General features: G+C 41.7%; 1 protein-coding gene across 2 annotated transcripts in view; it reads left to right on the top strand.

Annotated features, from left to right (window-relative positions):
* pum3 (pumilio RNA-binding family member 3) overlaps positions 1–20,987 on the top strand; it is a 45,927-nt gene that overhangs the window by 1,065 nt on the left and 23,875 nt on the right. Inside the window, exons 1-8 of one of the 2 annotated variants that reach the window (XM_038804661.1) lie at positions 1,813–1,996; positions 7,738–7,856; positions 9,607–9,804; positions 10,929–11,064; positions 14,871–14,946; positions 15,686–15,779; positions 15,874–15,940; positions 19,007–19,181. In XM_038804661.1, the coding sequence (XP_038660589.1) occupies positions 1,887–1,996; positions 7,738–7,856; positions 9,607–9,804; positions 10,929–11,064; positions 14,871–14,946; positions 15,686–15,779; positions 15,874–15,940; positions 19,007–19,181 (975 nt within the window). In that variant the 5' untranslated portion in view covers positions 1,813–1,886. Of the gene's footprint in view, positions 1–1,812; positions 1,997–7,737; positions 7,857–9,606; positions 9,805–10,928; positions 11,065–14,870; positions 14,947–15,685; positions 15,780–15,873; positions 15,941–19,006; positions 19,182–20,987 lie in introns of those variants that run through there. The other variant, XM_038804662.1, reaches the window with a different exon arrangement.

Here is a 20,987-nt window from a genome sequence, read left to right on the forward strand (position 1 = left end):
GTCCTCAAAAGGGGAAAACAGCCGATGATCATCTGGGTACAGTAGCCAGTTTATTTTTATTCAGATCAACCATGATCTAACTGAATTGTAGAACAGCCTCAGGGGCTCAAATGCCCAATTATTTTTCTGTTTAATTCCAACACCGTTAATCGGGTTGATTTTCACCAAGGTTTTCTCCTCTGCTGTAAATTCTGTGGAAATCCCAGGGAATTTACCTCTCCATATAAGGATGAGGCAGATGATGACCCTCTCCCATGATGGACCAATGTCAGAATACATTGGGGAGTGGAGGAGGAAGGGCAGCCACTGGGGCAGTGCTGTTGGCAAGATTCTGGAGACTCTTGTCTGCCTCTGGCTACTCTTAAGGGGCAGAGCTGTGCAGTTCTGTGTGTTTTGATCATTAGTGAATTGATTAGACAAGAGGCTTTCAAATTGGGCTAGCTTGTGGAGAGGACTATAGGAACTAACTTTATTGACATACTATCATTGCTGCTATCATTGCTGCTGTCTATGAGCTTAAAATGCTTTCTGATCTTCAGCTTCAATAATTTAGGGCATTGGTTGCTCTGGAGGTGCAGGAGTGATGTTGGGGAAAAGTGTCAATATTTTCAGGGGTTTGCTGTGATTTTGCTAGTATTGACTTTGGAGAATTTGGTAGAGGATTGAATAGCAGAAAGTCAGCGAGTGGTGGTCATAATTACGAAAATATAATACTGAGTTGACTTTTAGTGTGAAACATGATAAAAGTTAATTTATAAACAAATAAGGTTGTCTTATTAACTGCAAATGTGGATGGAGAGAATTGTGTCAGAATTCTAAGTGGGGTATATCTTGGCCTCTTGAGTGTTACCTACTATACATGAAGTTTTGAAGTTGTATCTATGAACTTGAATGTTTTGCTCAACATAATTTCAGCTAATGGTGTACAGTTCAGAAAATGCTCTAAAGCAGCAGTTCTCAACTGCAGCCCATTGATCAGAAATGTTAAACCTGGGGCTCCGTTCAAATGGTTCTTTACTGTGAGGTGCCAGAAGTTGGGTACCTTGCAGTGATGCACTCGGGTCGCTATGAAAATAGATGGAAAAGTAATGGACCAGAGTTGCATTATCTTTCATATCAAGGAGACAACAACAAGAATGATTGGCCAGAATGGAGTACAAGAATGGAGACGTCTTGCTGCAACTTTACACTGTGCTGGTGAGACCATATCTGGAGTACTGTGAGCAGTTTTGGTCCCCTTATTTAAGGAAATATATAATTTCATTGCAGACGGTTGAGAGAAGGTTCACTAGGCTGATCCCTGGTATGGAGTGATTGTCTTGTGAGCAAAGGTTAGACCGGTTGGAATTTAGAAGAATGAGAGATGATCTCATTGAAATCTATAGGATTCTTAAGGGGCTTGACAGGGTGAATGCTGAGAGGATGTTTCCCCTCATGAGAAAATCTAGGACCAGAGTCTCAGAATAAAGTGGTGCCAATTTAAGAGTGAGATGAAGGGGAATTTCTTCTCTGAGAGGGTTGTGAGTCTTTGGAACTCCTTGCCACAGAGAATTGTTGAGGCAAAGCCCTTGTGTGTATTTAAGGCTGAAATAGATGGAATCTTACATAAAAGCAACTTATGGCGGATGCAGGAATCAACACAAAAACAACATGCTGGACAATCTCAGCAGGTCTGACAGCATTTATGGAGAGCGAGCGGAGCTAACGTTTCAAGTCTGGATGATTCCTTGTTAAAGCTTCGTGTTTAATTCACTGCTACCTCTTTTCCGTAGGTAGATTCTTGATCAGTAAGGGAATCCAAGGTTACGGAGAAATGGCAAGAAAATGGACACGTGAAATGTTCGATCAGCCATGATCTTATTGAACAGTGGAGCAGGCTCAAGGGGATGAACGGCCTCCTGTGTCTTATGGTTAATGTTGTTCAGCCATCAATTAAAGGAGGCACAGATTTGAGCTTCCTGGGACCCGTTTTCTCACAATTTGTCAGACACATTGGGTGGGTCCTTTGCTATCAGTAAGCATCAATATAACAGGTGAAGGACCCTAGCATGGGATCAGATACACATTTTAGAAGAAGTAAATCTAGAACATGAATATTTATTTCATCTGCAAATTTGCTTTTCTCAACATAAGTTTTTGGGTTTTTCTCCTCATTCATGATTTTTCTTGTGTCTAAGCCTAGAAAAGTAACATGAAGAGCCACGATACAAGAAGGTGGCTCACCGCTATCCTTTCTGGGGCAAATGGGGATGGCCAATAAATGTTGGCCTAGCCAGAAATGTTCATATACCACAAACTATAGCCCACCCTAAAATGGTTTCAGTCCACACAATATAGTTCACTTTTAATACCCTCTGAAATGACCTACCAAGCCACTACGTTCAAGCAGTTTCAAGAACGGGGCCTTTTGTGGTAATTAGGATATGCATAAAATGTGGCATCGTCCGCTGTGCTCACAGCCCACAACCAATTAAAAATCCAGAACCAGATCTTGTTCTCGGGGTATGGATCGTTCTTTATTTGAATTTGTTTAGCCATAGAGCAGTTTAATGTGTGTATGGAATTATCGACCATATATCTATCCCAAGTTTCCTAGTGTACGATATAATGGCGTCACTAGTGCGCACAACGTTCAGCTTTCTGGTTTTGGGGGTAAATAGGATGGGTGCAAATTAATGGTCCCTTGAAGAGGTAGGAAAAGCGCATGTGATTGGGCAGCAGTGCGTGGCATGGAAAATCCACTGCCTTCCCACCTCTTTCTGATTCAAATCCGGAGTGAGAAGTCTTGAGTGTGGCCTTTCCGAAAAATGCAAATGGAGGCCCTTAAGTGGGTAATTAATGCTTCATCACATTGCTGCTGCTGGCACGGATCTCACCATGTGGGAACGTGGATATGGGGAGAGTCTATCATCAAGTTAGTCAGCAATCCATTATAGGAACTGGTATCGGGGAGGGGGTACTTTCTGAAAGCCTTTCGTTTGACCCCATTTCTCCCACCAGCAACCCCTCCCAATGACGCTCATCCCACCCTCACTTAACCTTCTCCAGGGATCCCTGGTGCAGACCAGTTGAATGGCTGGCATTTCTCATGGGTGGGATTTCTGTCCCACTGGGTAAATCTTGCAATTTAACAACTCCACGAACCCAGATGGCAGGATTCCCACTGCCGCTTGGAGAGTTAATTTGCTTGGGGCTCCTTTACATTGGGTGGGTGAGGGTACCGCAGTTTAGTTGGCTGACATTGGGCCTCTTTGCTACCCTCATTAAATTCCACCCGAAGGTTCCCCATCCAGTCCCAAGGTAATTCCCAAGTTCAGGTTAAATTTCCAGGAAATATTGTTGTTGATATATATGACCCATATTGCTTTCATTTCTGTTTTGAGATGATTGCATTTCATCTTTCTGTATTCTTGGACAGCAGTGATGTGAATGTTTCCTTTGTTACTTGTATCTTTGTGTCCGATAGTAGGAAATATTAACGGTGCAGCTACATTTCCAGAATTGTTTTGTTGATTTTTAATTTTTTTTCCCCAATTACGGGGAAATTTAGCACGGCCAATTCACCTACCCTGTACATCTTTTTGGGTTGTGGGGGGCGAGACCCATGCAGACATGATAGGAGAATGTGCAAACTGCACACGGACAGTGATCTGGGGCTGGGATCGAACCGGGACCTCAGTGCCTTGTTTCGTTGATTAAATGTGAGCAGTTGCTGGTAACAATGGTTCTCCTTTACTCAAAAGCATGTCGACCTGATATTTCTTCTTTGATTTCTCTTAAGACCCAAGGAAGTTTTAATTCGGAAAAGTAAATATTTATAAATTCTTGCCGTCCCTCATTTTTCTACCATTGCTATCTGACACCTTGCAAATTGTACATATTCTTACCACTGTTTTCTTTCAGATGCGTATTTGTACTGTTCATTTGTTTTACATTTAGGTTATTTTTTTTAAAATATTTTTATTAAAGGTATTTTACATGTATACATGGAAACATCAAAAGGCCAAACATGAACAGAAACCGCAGGCCACCAACATTCCAATACCAACACCCCAACCCACCCTCCCTTCCTAATTTTGTCCCCCTATTCCCTACCCCACTGACCCCTCAATTTCCCTTGAAAAAAATCAATGAATGTTTGACACCTCCGGTGGACCCCTACTACGACACTTGCAAGACGACCCTGGCCGTCCCCAAATGCAGGAATTCTGCCAGGTCGCTCACCCGTACCACCGGCTTTGGCGGCTCTTGAGTCCTGCTCCCACAACAAGATCTGTCTCCGTCACGGCGGCAAAGGCCAATACGTCGACCTTTCTCCCCACTTGGATTCCCGGATTTTCCGACACGTCGAGTATCGCCACCTCTCGACTCAGGGCCACCCCCACACCCAGAATCTTGGACAACACATCCGAGAAGCCCTGCCAGAACCACCTCAGCCTCGGCCACACCCACAGTATGTGGATGTGATTCGTGCCCCCCCCCCCCCCCCCCCCCCCCTGCACACTGCCCACACCTGTCCTCCACCCTGCGAAGAACCGGCTTAACCTCGCACACGACAAGGCCTTGTTTACCCACTGCAGGGACTTCGTTCCACGTCCTGCCCTGCACCTCTCAACCCAACTCCCATTTTACGCTTAATCTCATCCTCAGGTGCGTCCTCCGTGGACTCACTGTAGATGTCTGACACTCTCCCCTCCCCAATGTCATCCTCCGACAACAGTTTGTCCTACAACACAAAATCCCTCACTTACAGGTAACTGAAACCATTCCCTTTGGGCAACACTTGCGGTTCCTCCAATTCCAGCAAACCTGCCCCCTGTTTTAAAAAAAAAAAAGCCCCTAAAGTACTCTGTCCCCACATGCAGCCACCCCTGGAACCTTGTATCTAGCCCCAACAGCACAATCCTAATTCGGATCCCACAATGACCTGCCCTCTCACCCAAAATGTTGCCTGCACTGGCTCCACAACCGCAATGCCAAAAGCATCACTGGGCTCACATACTACCGGACCGGCGAGAATGGAAGAGGTGCCAACAGTGTCCTCAGACTCATCGCCCGAAGTGCCACTGCCTCCATCCACCCCCTCATCGACTCGTCCTCCACAGCCCAGTTCCTCATTCATTGCTATGTTTGCCGCGCAGTAATAATTAATCAAATTTGGCAATGCCAGCCAGCCACCCCTCTCCCCCTCTCCAAAAACACACTCCTCACCCACGGGCTCTTTCCTGCCCAAACAAACCCAAAATTATTCCATGCACCTTTCTACAAAAGCACTTGGGAACAAAGATAGGGAGGTTCTGGAACATGAACAATAACCTGGGCAGCACCATAATTTTAACTGTCTACACATGCCCAAACAGTGACACTGGAAACGCAGCCCACCTTTTGAAATCCACTTTCGCTCCTTCCACCAGTCGTGCCAAATTCAGTTTGTGCAACTGCGCACAGCATGCAGTCCCTGAATCCCTAGTACCGTAAACTCACCCACCATCCGGAATGGCAACTCCCCATAACTCCTCTCCTGCCCTTGAGCATTAATCGGGAACATCTCGCTCTTTCTATGTTCAATTTATACCCCGAAAACCGACCAAATTTCCACACGGTCCAATGATCCTTTCAAAGCTGCCCACCGGGTCTGAAATATATAACAACAGCTCGTCTGCATACAATGTGACTCTGTGTTCTACCCGCTCAGTCCCTTTCCAATCTCTCGATGCCCTAGTGTTTGACAGAAGTTCTATTGCCAAGGTGTTAAACCATGGAGAGAGTGGGCAGCCCTGCCGCGTCACCGATGTCGTCCAAGGTACCCCAAACACGTTTTGTTCATCTAGATGCTCGCCATCTCCACCCTGTACAGCGGCCGACTCCAATCCACGAACCCCTGGCCAAACCCGAACTGACCCAGCAATTCCAACAGTCCACTTGATTGAAGGCCTGCTCTGAATCCATTGCCACGATTACTTCTACATCCTGTCCCTCCGAGGCATCATACCAACATTAAGCAGCCTATGCACATTCGCCGACAACTACCGCACTTTCACAAATCCCATTAGTTCTCCCTTTCACACCCGGCACGCAATCCTCTATCCGTGATGCTAACACCTTCGCTAACGACTTTGCATCAATATCAAGCTGCGATATTGGGCCGTATGTCCCACACTACTTATCCATCCTCAAAATAAGAGAAATGGATGTCTGTGCAAATGTGGGGGAAGCTCTTCTTTCTCTCTTCCCCCCCCCCCCCCCCCCCCCCCCCCCCCCCCGTCTCATTGTGCATCCTCACTAGCAGAGGCCCCAACTCCGCACCGAACCTCCTGTAAAACGCCACTGGGAACCCGTCCAGCCCCAGGGCAATGTCTGTCTGCATTGCACCAACCTCATCCATCACCTCCCTCAGTCTGATCTGGGCCCCCGATTCCTGCACCCTCTCCTCCTCCACCCTGGGTGAACTCCAACCCATCCAGAAACCGTCTCGTCCCCAGGCGACAGCTCAGACTTGTACGGCCTTCTGTAGAAAGCCACAAATACCCCAATTACCTACCATGGGTCTAACACCACCTTGTCTCCCTCGCCCTGGCAATCTCCCTCGCCACTGCCTGCTTCCTCCTCCTCTGGCGTCACCGAGTACTTCCGTTCCATCCTCAGAATCTCATCTGCCAGATTGCTCTCCGCATTCCACCCTCTCCCTACACATCCGGATCAAAATAAATTCACCCCTAATTACTGCCTTAAATGCTTCCCACGTGGAGGCCATGGCTTCGCCCTTGTCATTCTGCTCTCTTGGCTTCGGATGGCGGCCCTCATCCTCTCGCACTCTCCCTCATCCCCAACAACCCCATATCCAACCTCCACTGTGGCCGTGGGGCCTCCCCTTGTGTCACCCGCAAATCCACCCAGTGGAGCGCGTGGTCGGAAAACACGATCACCGTATACTTCGAGTCGGGCAGCCCCATCAGCTGCGCCTTATCCATCACAAAGAAATTGATCCGGGAGTACACCCAATGCACATGCGAGAAGTACGAAACCTCCTTCATGTTCAGCCTCCCAAACCTCCATGGGTTCCCCCCACCACCACCACCACCATACAATCCAGAATTCCCTCGGCTCCGTAGCCACTGCCGACACATTCGATGACTTAGGACTCAGATCCAGATCTGTGTTAAAATTGCCTGCATTTGCGTTATTAATCACTGTCTGTGTGGAGTTTGCACGTTCTCCCCGTGTTTGCATAGGTCTCACCCCCACAACCCAAGATGTGCAGGGTTGGTGGATTGGCCACGTTAAATTGCCCCTTATTTGGGGGAAAGAAATTGGACACTCTTAAATTTAGTTTTTAAAAATTCAGCTCAAGGAAGCAAGTATTTCTGGCCAGTGAAACAGGTCAGTGCTCATATTGCCTGGTTGCGGTTATTCCTTTCAAAACTAAAAGAATCAGCAATCTGATTAAATGATTAGTCCATTCAATGAGCAAAGACAAATCTGAGGCATCACAAATTTCAAAAGAATTCTAATCTATTGAAAAAGAAGAGATCCGTGACTCATTGAGGTGAAATACTGATATGTTTCAGTTGTCTGGTTTGAACAAGTGAAATGTAATATTCTTGTATGCATTTTTGCCTCTATGATCAAATTTGATGCTTTATAAATAATCTTTTGCATTGTGGCAAAGTGTTACCCTTTCATTTTAGTCTGATGAAGCATGGGTCAATGCTGTAACTATTCTATCTGATCTTGCAGGTTTCTTGAGTTGGTGGACGTGAACATGGTGGTTGAAGGTAAAAGGTTTTCTGGGCAAGGTAGAAAGGCACCACCAGGAAAGGGCAAAAAGTTCAGTGAGTCTAAACATTTTTCATCAGGTAAGATCTTGGCATGTTTGGAATATATGTGTAATAACCTTCACCATGTTTAAACCAGAAGTGAAATTTAACACTCACATCCTGTTGCAATTTATTATACATTAAACCATATCTTAAATGATTCATTTATTAAATGTTATGGTCTTGGAAGAGAGTCCTCTGCATAGCAATGTGAAGCTTTCTTAAGTTCACAGGAGCAGATGATTGAATTGAGTGCTAATAAAGCAAAGCTATTTGTCTTGGCAAAGTTTACTGGCAAGGACAATGAACCTGTTGGCCATGTCTAAACAAACCATAGTTGGCATGGTCTTTTATTTCAAAGGAGTACTTTACATTTTAAGTTCCTGTTTGCTATTGTCTTCAACGACAAACCCAAATTCTAAATATACCACACAAAATGTGTCTTAATGCCTAATTTTAGTGGCCCTCAAAAACTCCCTATCATTTCCTTCACTGTGCTATCTCAACTACCATCCTAAAATCGTCAATTTTCTTATCATAGCTCAATGTCTCCGCAACCCGTTTCCCCAAGCCACTTCCTTCATCTCGCACCATTTCTAAACCTTCACAAGCTAATAAGCTTGCTCCCACAAACTACAAGACCTTGACTACCATAATCCATGCCACAAAAGATCCACTTTACAGGCTGTATTCACTTACAGGCTGTATTCACTAACTCACTAAACAATGCTGTGTGGGTGATGAACTAGTATATCGAAGTGTCAAGCATTCATTTTCTGCCCATCACATCATGCTGTCGCACTTTTTGGCCTGCAGGTTTCACAATTCCTAATCGCCGAATATCTGTGTAACTCAAAAATCCACCAAACCGGAAACTTGAATGCTCAAATCATTCAAAATAAATAATCCTTTTAGTCTCTTTTATACTCCTTCAACTGAAATTTCTGATATCTAAAATAAGGTTTAGAAACTGTTTTGTGGTTATGGTAGTCACTGTAATGTAGGGTATTTCACTGTTTGTAATTTTAAATTAAAAGTGAAGCAATTCGGTGATTTTACCTTTCTATTCCACTATCTATGAAAATACTTCAACGTGATTGGCTGCTTACCCTGTTCGCTAACATCACTGATGCTGGATACTTGATTTAGCGACAGACTTAAAACTGCTGTCACATAAAGAGAGGTCTGTGCCACAGAGGTTGCTAGGACTGTGCAAACTTTTTTCATTGCGTTGCTGCTGACTTAAAAGTCCAGCCAATGTGTTGATGTCTAAAAATAATCCTCTAAGATATAAAATGCGATTACTTGTAATAATAAATTCCCTAGGCTTGGAAACACTTTCATGATCTCCTAGTGCATGTATTTTCCCGGAGTATGTCATCTTCCACCATAAAAGCGACATTTAATTTTTCCAACAAGTTGTGTTTGTTTGAAAGTCAGATCTGTTTGGTTTTTTTTTGTACAGAAAACACAGAAAAGGTAATTTGCCCTAAATGTTCTGTATGAGGTTCCTCCCATTCTCCTTCATCTCTGCATGTCAGCACAACCTTCCCTTTTTCACCTTTGTTCTTAGCCTCAACATCCTGTTAAATACTTTCTCCTGTCAAAGTTGGTCTTACTTCACTTGCTTGAAGCATTATGCAAACAAGCCACTGGTGCTTAGTGTGCGTCAACCTGTTGTTTTGTGTTAATTGGACCGAATAAACTGTAGAAGTTTAAAAACTAGGGGCATCACATTGTACTAGAAAGTACAGTCATCAATGTGACTTTCTTTTGTCCTTTAATGTAGGTTCTGACACGCGTAAAATATTCAAAGGTGGAAGTGAGAAAGGCAAATCAAAGTTCATATCTCAAAAGTATAAGAAAGGGACAGAAACAACTAGTCCACACAAGTTTGCAAATGCTGCTGGAAAAGCGAATGTAGCAAAGTTTAAAGGAAAACCGCAGACTGGAAGTAAAAGAAAGCTGTTGGCTCGAAATGAAGAAGGTATTTTTTAGCTGATTGTATTTCTTTTTGGTTGGGCTTTCCTGTTTCATTAAGCAAATCTTCAGAATGAAAACAAAAATAATTGCTACCTTTTTTTTAACTAAATTTTAGAAATCTCTTTTTTTTGTGTGTGAAAATATATTTCAGGCTTTGTCTAATTTGACCGTACCTGTAATGTATCCCTTTTTAAATTATACATATTTTCTTCAATTGTTTTGGGTTGGCATTCCAAACTTTTCCGTATGTGTCAATGAAATGTCCCAATTAGTGGTCAAATGCTTACAAGTGGAAAAAGTCAGCCAGTTATTGGTAGCAACCTGTTTTCAAGCCATTTGCAGATTTAACTGATTTTGTTAGAAAGCACTGCTATTTGTTAACCTTGATTTTATGTTCTGGAAAAAATTATATTATTATGTAAGGATTGGGGCCGTTGTACCTTACTTGCGTGCTGCCCCTTGCTGACCTAGCAGTTTATTACACCACTGAACATGGCTATGGATCTCTACATGTTGATGTTTTGATCTTGGCTTTGCCCTTCCCAGATTCAATGATTTTCACCTTGTGGAGGGTATGGAGAACAAAAAAAGTCACGTTGCTTTTGGCCACCTGAGTAGCTGCGTAGCGACTGTAAAGTTTTTGTTTTGGGAAGGCGTGAACAAATTATCAGCTGTGTTCTTAACCTTCAAAGAATGTTAACGTTATTTTAATTTTTTTTTTTCAATTTAGTGTGGCCACTCCACCTACCCTGCACATCCTTTTGGATTGTGAGGGTGAGACCCACACAGGCACGGGGAGAATGTGCAAACTCGACAGGGACCCGAGGCCAGGATTGAACCTGGGTCTTTGGTGCTGTGAGGCTGCAGTGCTAACCACTGCGTCACCATGCCACCCTAATGTTAACTTCAGAATCACTTTGGAGATCTTGCCTTTTTTATTTTTTGCTTCCTGTTATAGACCTGCGTATTGTTGATGCTTTTCGTTGTGTATAAGATACAACAGATCTTTTAATATATCAGTGACATCATGTTATAGTGGTTTATATTTGATTTTGCATCAATGTAGCTTACCTGAGCATTTAGGTTGTGTTAGAAATAATGTGAGTCGGGTAATATTTTGTGTTTTAGGCACAACGGGAAAGAAACCTAAATGGAATGATTTCAAAAAGCAAAAGAAAGAATTAAAGCAAAACAGACAACAGGACAAGAAAACCAATTATGATTTAGTTATTCGCTCAAAGCAGATCTGGGAAACTGTAAGAAGGTACTTTTAACAAAATTTGATGAAGTTCTTTTGTAAGTGCTCACATTAAGTCACAAGGTTAGATTCTATAGCTTTATTTCTGTTAACACCCCTGAATGACAACTACCTCCCACCTAAGTAAGTTGAGTGCTCATCTTATCAGAAAGCTGTATGCTTGAGTGTTTTTTGTCTTGCTTTAACTTGCTTACACTCTTTTACATCAAGATTTCTTGCTGCACAACAGAAAAGTTATCTGGTTCCGACATGATCATTTTAACTACAGCCAGTTCTCTGGTCTGGAGATCCCTTGCATTGCAACATGACTTCATATGTGTCGCTGTTGATTTCCATTGATCAGCTCAAACATTCAGTTGTGATTTTATCCCCAGAGTATGGGCCCTGCGGATTTGTCTCGCTTTCCCAGTAATCTGATTTCACACCACATTTTGGTAACCACTCATGCGGAGCAGAGTGCCCTGCACCGACCTGTTGAGTCAAATGGTCTGTTTCTGTACCGTAAAATTCTCTTTTTTTTCCTTTCTTGGGCTGTGGGTCTTGCTGGCAATACCCAATTGCCCTTGATATCCCAGTGCATGTTCAGGAAATTGAAGTATTTCATAATACCACTCTAATTTTTGCACCTACCTAATTTCCCTGCAGATGTTTCCTCTATTCCTTCCCTACTAGTTAATGTCCTGTAGGATGTACCTAGTTTTATGATATTGTTTCTTAACTCTAAATAGATTCTGTCCTTGATACCTACAGAGTATCCTTTCCTCAAAACTGCAATATTTTCCTTAATTGATACTGTCACTCCTCCTTTCTTTTCTGAACACCTTTTATCCAGGAATATTTAGTAGTTTTTATTGAGCCAGGCTCTCATTTCGCCATAATATATTCCCATGTGCCTATTTCTGTCTGCAGCTCACCGACCACCATTGATTGCTATGCTTTTACATGCATGCATGGTTAACCTAATTTAGGCTTTCTTGTAAACTTTTACTCCAACCCTATCTCTGATGGAGAGCAAATTGTTGGATGTGTTCAGGGGGGCTTTTTGATACACTCTGTTGACAATCCAACCAGGGAGGGGACCATGCTAGACTTAGTATTGGGGAATGAGCCTGGCCAGGTGATTGATGTTTCAGTGAGGGAGCTTAGCGACCATAATTCCATACGATTTTGGATAGTCATGGCTAAGGACCAGAGTGGCACGTGGGTGCGGGTGCTTAATTGGGCGAGGGTCATTTGCATCCAAATTAGACAGGAACTGGGGAATGTGGATTGGGAGCGGCTATTTGAGGACAAATCCTCATCTGACAAATGGGAGGCTTTTAAAGGCCAGTTGATTGAAGTGCAGGACAGGCATGTCCCCGCAAAAATGAAGGATAGAAATGGCAGGATTCGGGAACCATGGATGACAAGGAAAATTGTAAGCTTGGTTAGAGGGAAAAAGGAATCGTTCGATATGTCTGAGCATCTAAAAACTGATGTACCCCTGAGGAGTAAGTGAAGGTAGGAAGGAACTTAAAAGTGGAATTAGTAGTGCTAAAATAGGACATAAAATGTCTTTAGCAAATATGGTCAAGGAGAATCCCAAGGCTTTTTATGTAATAAGGAGCAAGAGAAAGAGTAGGCTCACTCAAGGACAATGGAGCAAAATATGGTCAAGGAGAATCCCAAGGCTTTTTATGTAATAAGGAGCAAGAGAAAGAGTAGGCTCACTCAAGGACAATGGAGAAAAGTTATATGTGGAACCACAGGAAGTGGGTGAAACTCTTAATGAGTACTTTGTAACGGAGAAGGACATGACTGATGTTGATGTCAGGGATGGGTTTGCGAACACTCTTGAGAAGGTAAATATTTTAAAGGAAGAAGTGTTGAGTATCCTAAATTGCATTACGGTAAACAAGTCCCCTGAGGCCGGATGGGATCTATCCCAGGTTACTGCGGGAGACAAGAGGAGAAATAGCTGGGACTTTAACAGATATCTTCACATCGTCTTTGACCACAGGTGAGGTCCAGAGGACTGGAGAATAGCCAATGTTGTTACCTTGTTTAAGAAAGGAAGCAGAGATAATCCAGCAAATTATAGGACGGTAAGCCTGACATCAGTGGTGGGGAAGCTTTTGGAAAAGATACTGAGGGACAGGATGTGCACATTTGGAGGAAAATGGACTAGTTAGTGACGGGCAGCATGGTTTTGTATGGGGAAGGTCATGTGTCACCAACTTGATTGAGTTTTTTGAAGAGATGACAAAGAAACTTGATGAGGGAAGATCTGTGGATGAAGTTTATATGGACTTTAGTAAAACGTTTTGACAAGGTCCTTCATGACAGACTGGTACACAAACTAAAATCACATGCAATTTGGGATGGGCTGGCTAGATTATTATAGACGATAGTAGCAACGGAAGGGTGTTTTTCAGAATGAAGATCTGCGGCTAGTGGTGTTCCGCAGAGATCAGTGCGGGGACCTGAGTTTTTGGTGTATATCAATTGTCTAGAGGAAAATGTGTGGGTGGTCTGATTAGTAAGTTTGCAGATGACGCGAAGGTTGGCAGAGTTGCTGATAGTGCCAGGGATTGTCAGAGATTACAACAGGATATAGATTGGAGACTTGGGCAGAGAAATGGCAGATGGAGTTTAATCTGGACAAATGTGCAGTGATGCATTTTGGTGGATCAAATCTCGTTATGAATTGTACTGTAAATGGCAGAACCCTTGGGAACATTAAGATACAGAGGGATCTAGGTGTGCAGGTCCACAGTTCCCTAAAAGTGGCAACACAGGTGGCCAAAGTGATTAAGAAGGCATATGGCATACTTGCCTTCATCAGCTGAGGCACTGAGTACAGGAGTTGGGAAATCATGTTGCAGCTATATAAAACCTTTGTTAGGCAGAATTTGGAGTATTACGTGGAGTCTCCACATTATAAAAGGATGTGAAAGCTTTGGAGAGAGTGCATGGTTAGGCCGTATTGCGTGCAGTTCCGATCACATTATCAGAAGGACGTGGAAGCTTTGGAGTGAGTGTAAAGAAGGTTCACCAGGGTGTTGCCTGGTCTCAAGGGTGTTGGCTATGAGGAGAGGTTCAGTAAATTAGGATTGTTTTCACTTGGAAAGATGGAGGCTGAGGGGAGACCTGATAGAGGTCTACAAAGTTATGAGAGGCATAACCAGGATGGATAGACCAGACTTTTCCAAGTCTTTTTTAGAAAGAGAAAGCCGACTATAAAGGGAAAATGATTGAAGTGATTTTCTGCTGCATGTTGTCCACTACGAGTAAGTTTTTTTTTAAGTTTAAAAAAAGTAGTCTCTAGCCTGCATTAAATATCTGTCGATTAGAAAGATTAAAGCTCACTTTTCACATTCAGTGTAAATTGCATATCTACTTATTCAATTTGGGGAAATAATTACAAGTTTCCTGCTTTTAGAAAATGTTTTCAAATCAACTTGTTGGTGGATTATGCAACATTCAATTAAATGGGTAGCCTAGTCATTGATGCCAATTCCAGATCCATCAGTAATGGAAAATAGTTTGGTTACATCATAAAGCAGACAGCAATTACTATGAACATACTACAGTTTTGACTACAGTCTTTCTATTAGCCTTTTACATGTGACAAATGTTTTGGATTCCTTACAGAATCACATTTTGAGGACAAATATTTTCATATTTATTAAGGAGAAATATGTTTACAATGTATAATGACAAAGTGACCGTGTCTAGTTTAATAAAATCACCTTTCAGAAAGTACACCACTATAAGGGTTTAAATATATAAGTAATTTAAATGCACTTTGCTTTTAATTATTTATTTTGTAGGAAAGACTGTACCAAAGAGAAGAGAGCAGAACTTATGAAAGAGATGCAGAAGCTCGTCCACGGAAACATTAAAAATGTATGGCTTTTTTTTTCCTAGTCTGCTTTCATTGTCTCTTCTACTTTCATTAAGTAGACTTGGTATGTGAAAACACTGTGAATAACTCACATTTCAGTACAAACCTTTGTATCATACTTAATGCTAGAATGTTTGCAACTTTTCTTCTGTTTTTCATGTTCCAAACTAAAGCATGACCTGTACAACTACACTAGTGTTTATTGCAGTAATATAGAATAATTGTTTCACATTGTACAACATATTCTTTTTAAAAAGGAAAAGGCAAACTCATGAATGGTGCCTGGGATGCTCTGCAAGTTTTGATCAGGTGCATCATGTTTCACATGAAAATAAGAGGGGCAATAATTTTATGTTGCTTTTCATTATTCTACCTTGTAATTAGAAGCTTTTAGTCTGCCAAACTTCTCATCAGCATTTAAATTCTGATTTTGGGCTGTCGCAAATAGACTCTGCAGCCTTTTGAGCAAATTAAACGCAGTTCCATCTTGATATTCTCCAGTCTGTATCATCTGACTTAATTGTGAGTGATGTCACAGGAACCTCCCCAGATCATATATGATATCTAAGACATCTTTAAGCATTGGATTAGTAAATTGATCAAATACCATTGAAAATATTGCTGGGGATTGTCACCTTGAAAATGTCTCTCCTGCAAAACTCGGTTATAAGATGACGTTTATACAATTGGAGGTTGTAGATTTTGGTCTTTAGTGTGAATTGCTATTTGGCATTTTTCCAGATTGCTTTTGCACATGATTCCGCTCGCGTTATCCAGTGTTATGTTCAGTTTGGGGATGAAAAACAAAGGCAGGAGACTTTTGAGGAATTGAAAGGTACGTGAAATCTTTAAATGCTCTACATTACATTACATCAATATATTGTCTAAATGTTACGCCTTGCTTGATACTACTTGTGTTTCATTTACAGAACATTTGGTTGACTTGAGCAAGTCCAAATATGGCAGGCATATTGTGAAAAAATTTCTCATGTATGGGTAAGTAGAATGTTTCGAGATAATTGTGATGCTGTCAACAGTAATACAGAAATTTGCATTTGACAATGGTCTGGACTTTTCAAGGAATGGGAATTATCATCAGACTGCCGCTTGGCACAAACTTTCCCCCAACTCGTTGCTTCACATTTGTCAGGGGACCTTTTGGACCTGGTTCTCCCAGAAATGCAGGGCTCGGCTTCCCTTAAATGGAGTAGAATTGGGGGAGAACAAGGGAAAATACTTCCTATTTATGCACTGGGTGCCATGTGATAAGTTAAAAGGTTCAGTTTGAATGGTAGTGAGTGGGTAGGTGGTGACATAGGGAATTGGGCAAGATGAATGGGGTGGTAGTTGGGTCTGGGGGGGGTCTTTGTGAATGATTGAGGGGGTCTGTTCTGTGGTTACCCAGGAGTTAGACTACATATTTAACTGTCTTAAGATTTCCTGGATAACTCTTCAGGTAAGTACATCGCAACCCGTGGGCAGAACGGTAGCATTGTGGATAGCACAGTCGCTTAACAGCTCCAGGGTCCCAGGTTCGATTCCGGCTTGGGTCACTGTCTGTGCGGAGTCTGCACGATCTCCCCGTGTGTGCGTGGGTTTCCTTCGGGTGCTCCGGTTTCCTCCCACAGTCCAAAGATGTGCAGGTTAGGTGGATTGGCCATGATAAATTGCCCGTGTCCAAAATTGCCCTTAGTGTTGGGTGGGGTTATGGGGATAGGGTGGAGGTGTTAACCTTGGGTAGGGTGCTCTTTCCAGGAGCCGGTGCAGACTCGATGGGCCGAATGGCCTCCTTCTGCACTGTAAATTCTATGAACTGTCCCACATCTCTGACTCGAACTCTGAATTTGAAACATTCGCAGAGATCCTGGGGAGTAGGGTAAATTGCCCATCGGAAGTTCAAACTTCCCAGGCAATTCCCATATAGGTCACCATATCGGGATTTACACCAGGTCCTGATGCTCATCTCAGTCATGTCCGGTGTCTGATTATCCTGAGACCTAAAGATTTGGTCCAATGTTTCTGTAACTAGGATTATTATGGTGTTTTTTGTTTTGATGTATCACACTAAATCAACTAATAAGTTGTTCTTCGGACTATATGCAGCGGGTCTCACCCCCACAACCCGAAGATGTGCAGGATAGGTGAATTGGCCACGCTAAATTGCCCCTTAGTTGGGAAAAAAAAATTGGGTACTCTAAATTTTAAATATTTAATTTTTTTTTTAAATTGATGGCAGTTGTCAGGGCCAAAACCCAAGCAATGACTAACCCGACTGCTTAGTTAGGCTTCTATACCTCAATATGGATACCTGGAATGGGTGTGTTATCTTATAATGATAAATTAGACTAGGCTTTTTTCCACTGAGGTTTAGAAGAGTGAGGGGTGACTTTATTGAAATATATAAGATTCTGAATGATCTTGACAGGGTAGATGTGGGAAGGTATGTCCGGAACTACAAGCACTGTTTTAAAGTTGGGGGTCACCCTTTTAGGACAGACATTTTTTCTGCGGGTTGTGACACTTTGGAACGTTCTGCCTCAGAAGGTCGAAATATTGAATATTTGAAGGCAGAGGTAGATGGTTTCTTGTTAGGCAGGGGAATCAAAGGTTTTCAGGGGGTGGATGGGAATTTACAACTTGAAAACAAACAGATCCCACATGGTGGAGCATGCTCATGGGGCCGAATAGCCTCCTTCTGCTCCCATTCCGTACGTTCACATATGTTGCATTGTAGAATGCTGAGATGTCGGTCTCTCCCTGTGATTTTATTTTTGGATGTGGAGTTCCAGGTGTCACATCACAACATTCCTGAGTGAGGCCAAGCACGTCCACAAGAAAACCCAAAAAGTAATCATTATCTCCCAACGGGCAAGTCCTCTGCTCAGTTCTCCACCCATCGTGGTCTTTCCACTTCAATTGCTCATATAGGAGACTCCTATTTTCAATTTGAAGTTATCTAACATCATTTGCTACCCCCTTTCATCTGTCCTTCGAAAAAGATTAGAATTTTGCAAATCCAGCCTTTGTTGCCATTTCTTGATATTCATTAACTACGTATTCTCTGCCATCATCCGGAGAACTTTTTCTTTGCTCCTATATTCTCTCCAGCTGACCTGTTCCATATTTCGCCAGAACCCCATTTTACAACTTTCTAGTCTTTGGATCTCTGCTTCTCCCAAAGTCCGACAGATGTTAAATGTTAACTCTCTATCTTCTCCACAGATGCTGCCAGACCTGTTGTGTCTTTACAGCATTTTCTGTTTTCTCCAAATCACAGTCTTGACATTTCTTAAGATTTCTGCTCATTTCTATACTGAGCAAATTTTTGTTTGGTGAATGCATTCTTTGCCATTGCTTCTTTATGGCAGTAACCATCTTCTGACAAGATGTTTCCCAGGTACTTAAATTTTGATACGTGTTCCAGATTACCTCTTACTTTCTCACCATTATTTTTCCAAACTTCATAACTTTTGCTTTTTACTTACATAAATTTTCATTCTGAAGCTTTCACTGCTTCATTTGTTCCATCCGTTGTATCTGAATTTCTGCTGTTCCAGCCACCAGGACCTGTGCATCTACAAGTTGCACCAACTTTACCAATTGACCTCCTACTTTGGCGCCATTCCGTGTTTCATCTGCAGCTTGTATCATGGCTTCTGCATGATCTTTAAGAGTAATGTTGATCATCGACAGTCTTAACTCACTCTGTACCTGATTGTAAGTGTCCTGTGAACAGTTATTATTTTTACCTCTACAACCAACTCTGATTGCCTTGCAACACTTTTAACAGCTTTTGCCGGTGCACCTGGTCAAAAACCTTTCCATATGCCAAAAAGCAAGCTTACAGTTCTTGCTGATATTCTGTGTTTAACATAATTATCCCTGCCATACCTTCTCTAGTCCCACAACTCAACAAAAAGCAAAATTATTTTTGCAACGTTAACTTCAGTTTGCAGCAGTAATGAAATTATTTTAGTCTGGAGTGTTTTTTAAAAATAAAATCGCTTACTACTGTACAAATTAATAGTGTTCATAATTTCATGTGGTATTTTCTTTTTCTAGAAACAAGCAACAAGTTGCAGAAGTAATCAGAAGCTTTAAAGGTGAAGTGAAAAAAATGTTACGACATTCGGAGGCATCAACAATTGTGGAATATGCATACAATGACAAAGCAATATTGGAACAGCGTAAAATGTTAACAGAGGAACTTTATGGAAACACGTTTATGATTTACAAGGTAATTTTTAACTGCTAAATGAGAGTCCAGAAAAACTCTTAATTTTCCTTTGTCAATTTTGACTACTTGGCTTCCATACTGTCACTGGAACAAACAGTGTGAGGAGTGATTTATGCATAAACTCAAATAAATCTCAAATTTAACTAAACTTGAAGTGCATCTGATTACTCTTTTGTTCTTCCTTTTTTATCTATTGCCTTCTAATTTATTTGTAATTTTTAACCCTTTTCCCCATCTATTTGTTTAAAAAATTATGATGAATTTCCTTTGTTTCACTCGACTGTCCCTGTTGTAAGTGGAACCCACACTGGAAAGATTAATCTAAACTGAATGAATATCAGAGACTTGACCAGATCCATTTTTAATTTTTGCATGCCATGCTTTGAAAGGCAGTTGCCGGACAATGCAGACCAGAGGTTAATGATTTTTTATTTCTAACTGTCCCAGTTAACCATGCTGTTACCCTTGTACCAAGTAAATAGTCATATTTGAAAAAAAAAAGTTCAATCTCTGGTTACAGGGGATAAATGGCATAGAAACAGGCCCTTTGGCCCAACCTGTTCATGCCAGTGTTTGTACATAAATTAAGCCTCCTTCCATCTTTTCTCCTCTAAATCTGCCACTGAAACCTCTGTAACCATCCCTCAATGCTTGTTTAGTTCTCCTTAAATGCATCTATACTATTCACTTAACCCACTCCCTGTGGCAGTGAGTTCCACATTCTGGGTGAACAAGTTTGGATTGGATTTGTTTATTGTTACGTGTACCGAGGTACAGTGAAAAGTATTTTTCTGCGAGCAGCTCAACAGATCATTAAGTACATGGGAAGAAAAGGGAATGAGAGAAAATACATAATAGGGCAACACAAGGTATACAATGTCTCCACGGGCTTCTGAGGATATTCAAGCCTGCAAGAAAAGATAAAAGAGAGAGGTTAGTAACAATGTTAGTCTTAGAATTAAATTTTAAAAGATTAGAACGAGTATAAGTTAAATAAAAAGTGGATCTGTTGGGGAGAGCTCATAGAGAATCGCCTCGCTCCAGCGCCATCTTCTGATCCCTTTAAGGAAAGTTTCTTCTGAATTCCCATTTGCATTTCTTGGTAACTATCATCTATTTATGTTCTTCCCCACAACAGCAAACATTATTTCTGTGTCCACTCAATCAAAACCTTTCAGAATTTTGAAGATCTTTATTAGGTTACTCCCCAGCCTCCTTTTTTCAAGAGAGAACAGATCAGGCCAGCCAATCCTTTCCTAAAATAATTACCCACATAATTCTGGTATGCTCCTTGTTAAGCTTTAATGCACCAGCTCCAGTGCCCTTGCATCTGTTTTTTATTGAAGAACAGACTTTTTGCAGTGTTGTCTAACCAAGGTTCGACATAGGTTTAATATAATTTCACTGCTTTTCAGTTCTGTCCATCTAGAAATAAAGCCTAGAGCTTGTTTTTTTTTTATGGTCTTGCTAACCATGATGCCACATTTTATGATTACACCTTAATGTCCAAAAGCGGCACTGTGAAAATATCATTGTCAAAGAGTACAAAAATGTGGGTTGTCTTTTTCTTTTCCTTCATTCCTGGAATGAGTTTTTTTTCAGTTGCTACTTTTTATGCATTATTTCCACCAAATCACAATTTTCTCTCTCTTCCAGTGTTCAGAATACTAATATTTTTCATTATTCAAATGTGTAAATTATTCAATATTAAACATATCGTTTAATGTAAAAACTGTTTGGGAATGCGATAAACTCCTTGCACAAGTTTTCAATGCTAATCCAAGATTTACTACAGTTTCCACATCA

Source organism: Scyliorhinus canicula, chromosome 8, assembly GCF_902713615.1.
Source record: "Scyliorhinus canicula chromosome 8, sScyCan1.1, whole genome shotgun sequence".
NCBI classification, from domain to species: Eukaryota; Metazoa; Chordata; class Chondrichthyes; order Carcharhiniformes; family Scyliorhinidae; genus Scyliorhinus; species Scyliorhinus canicula.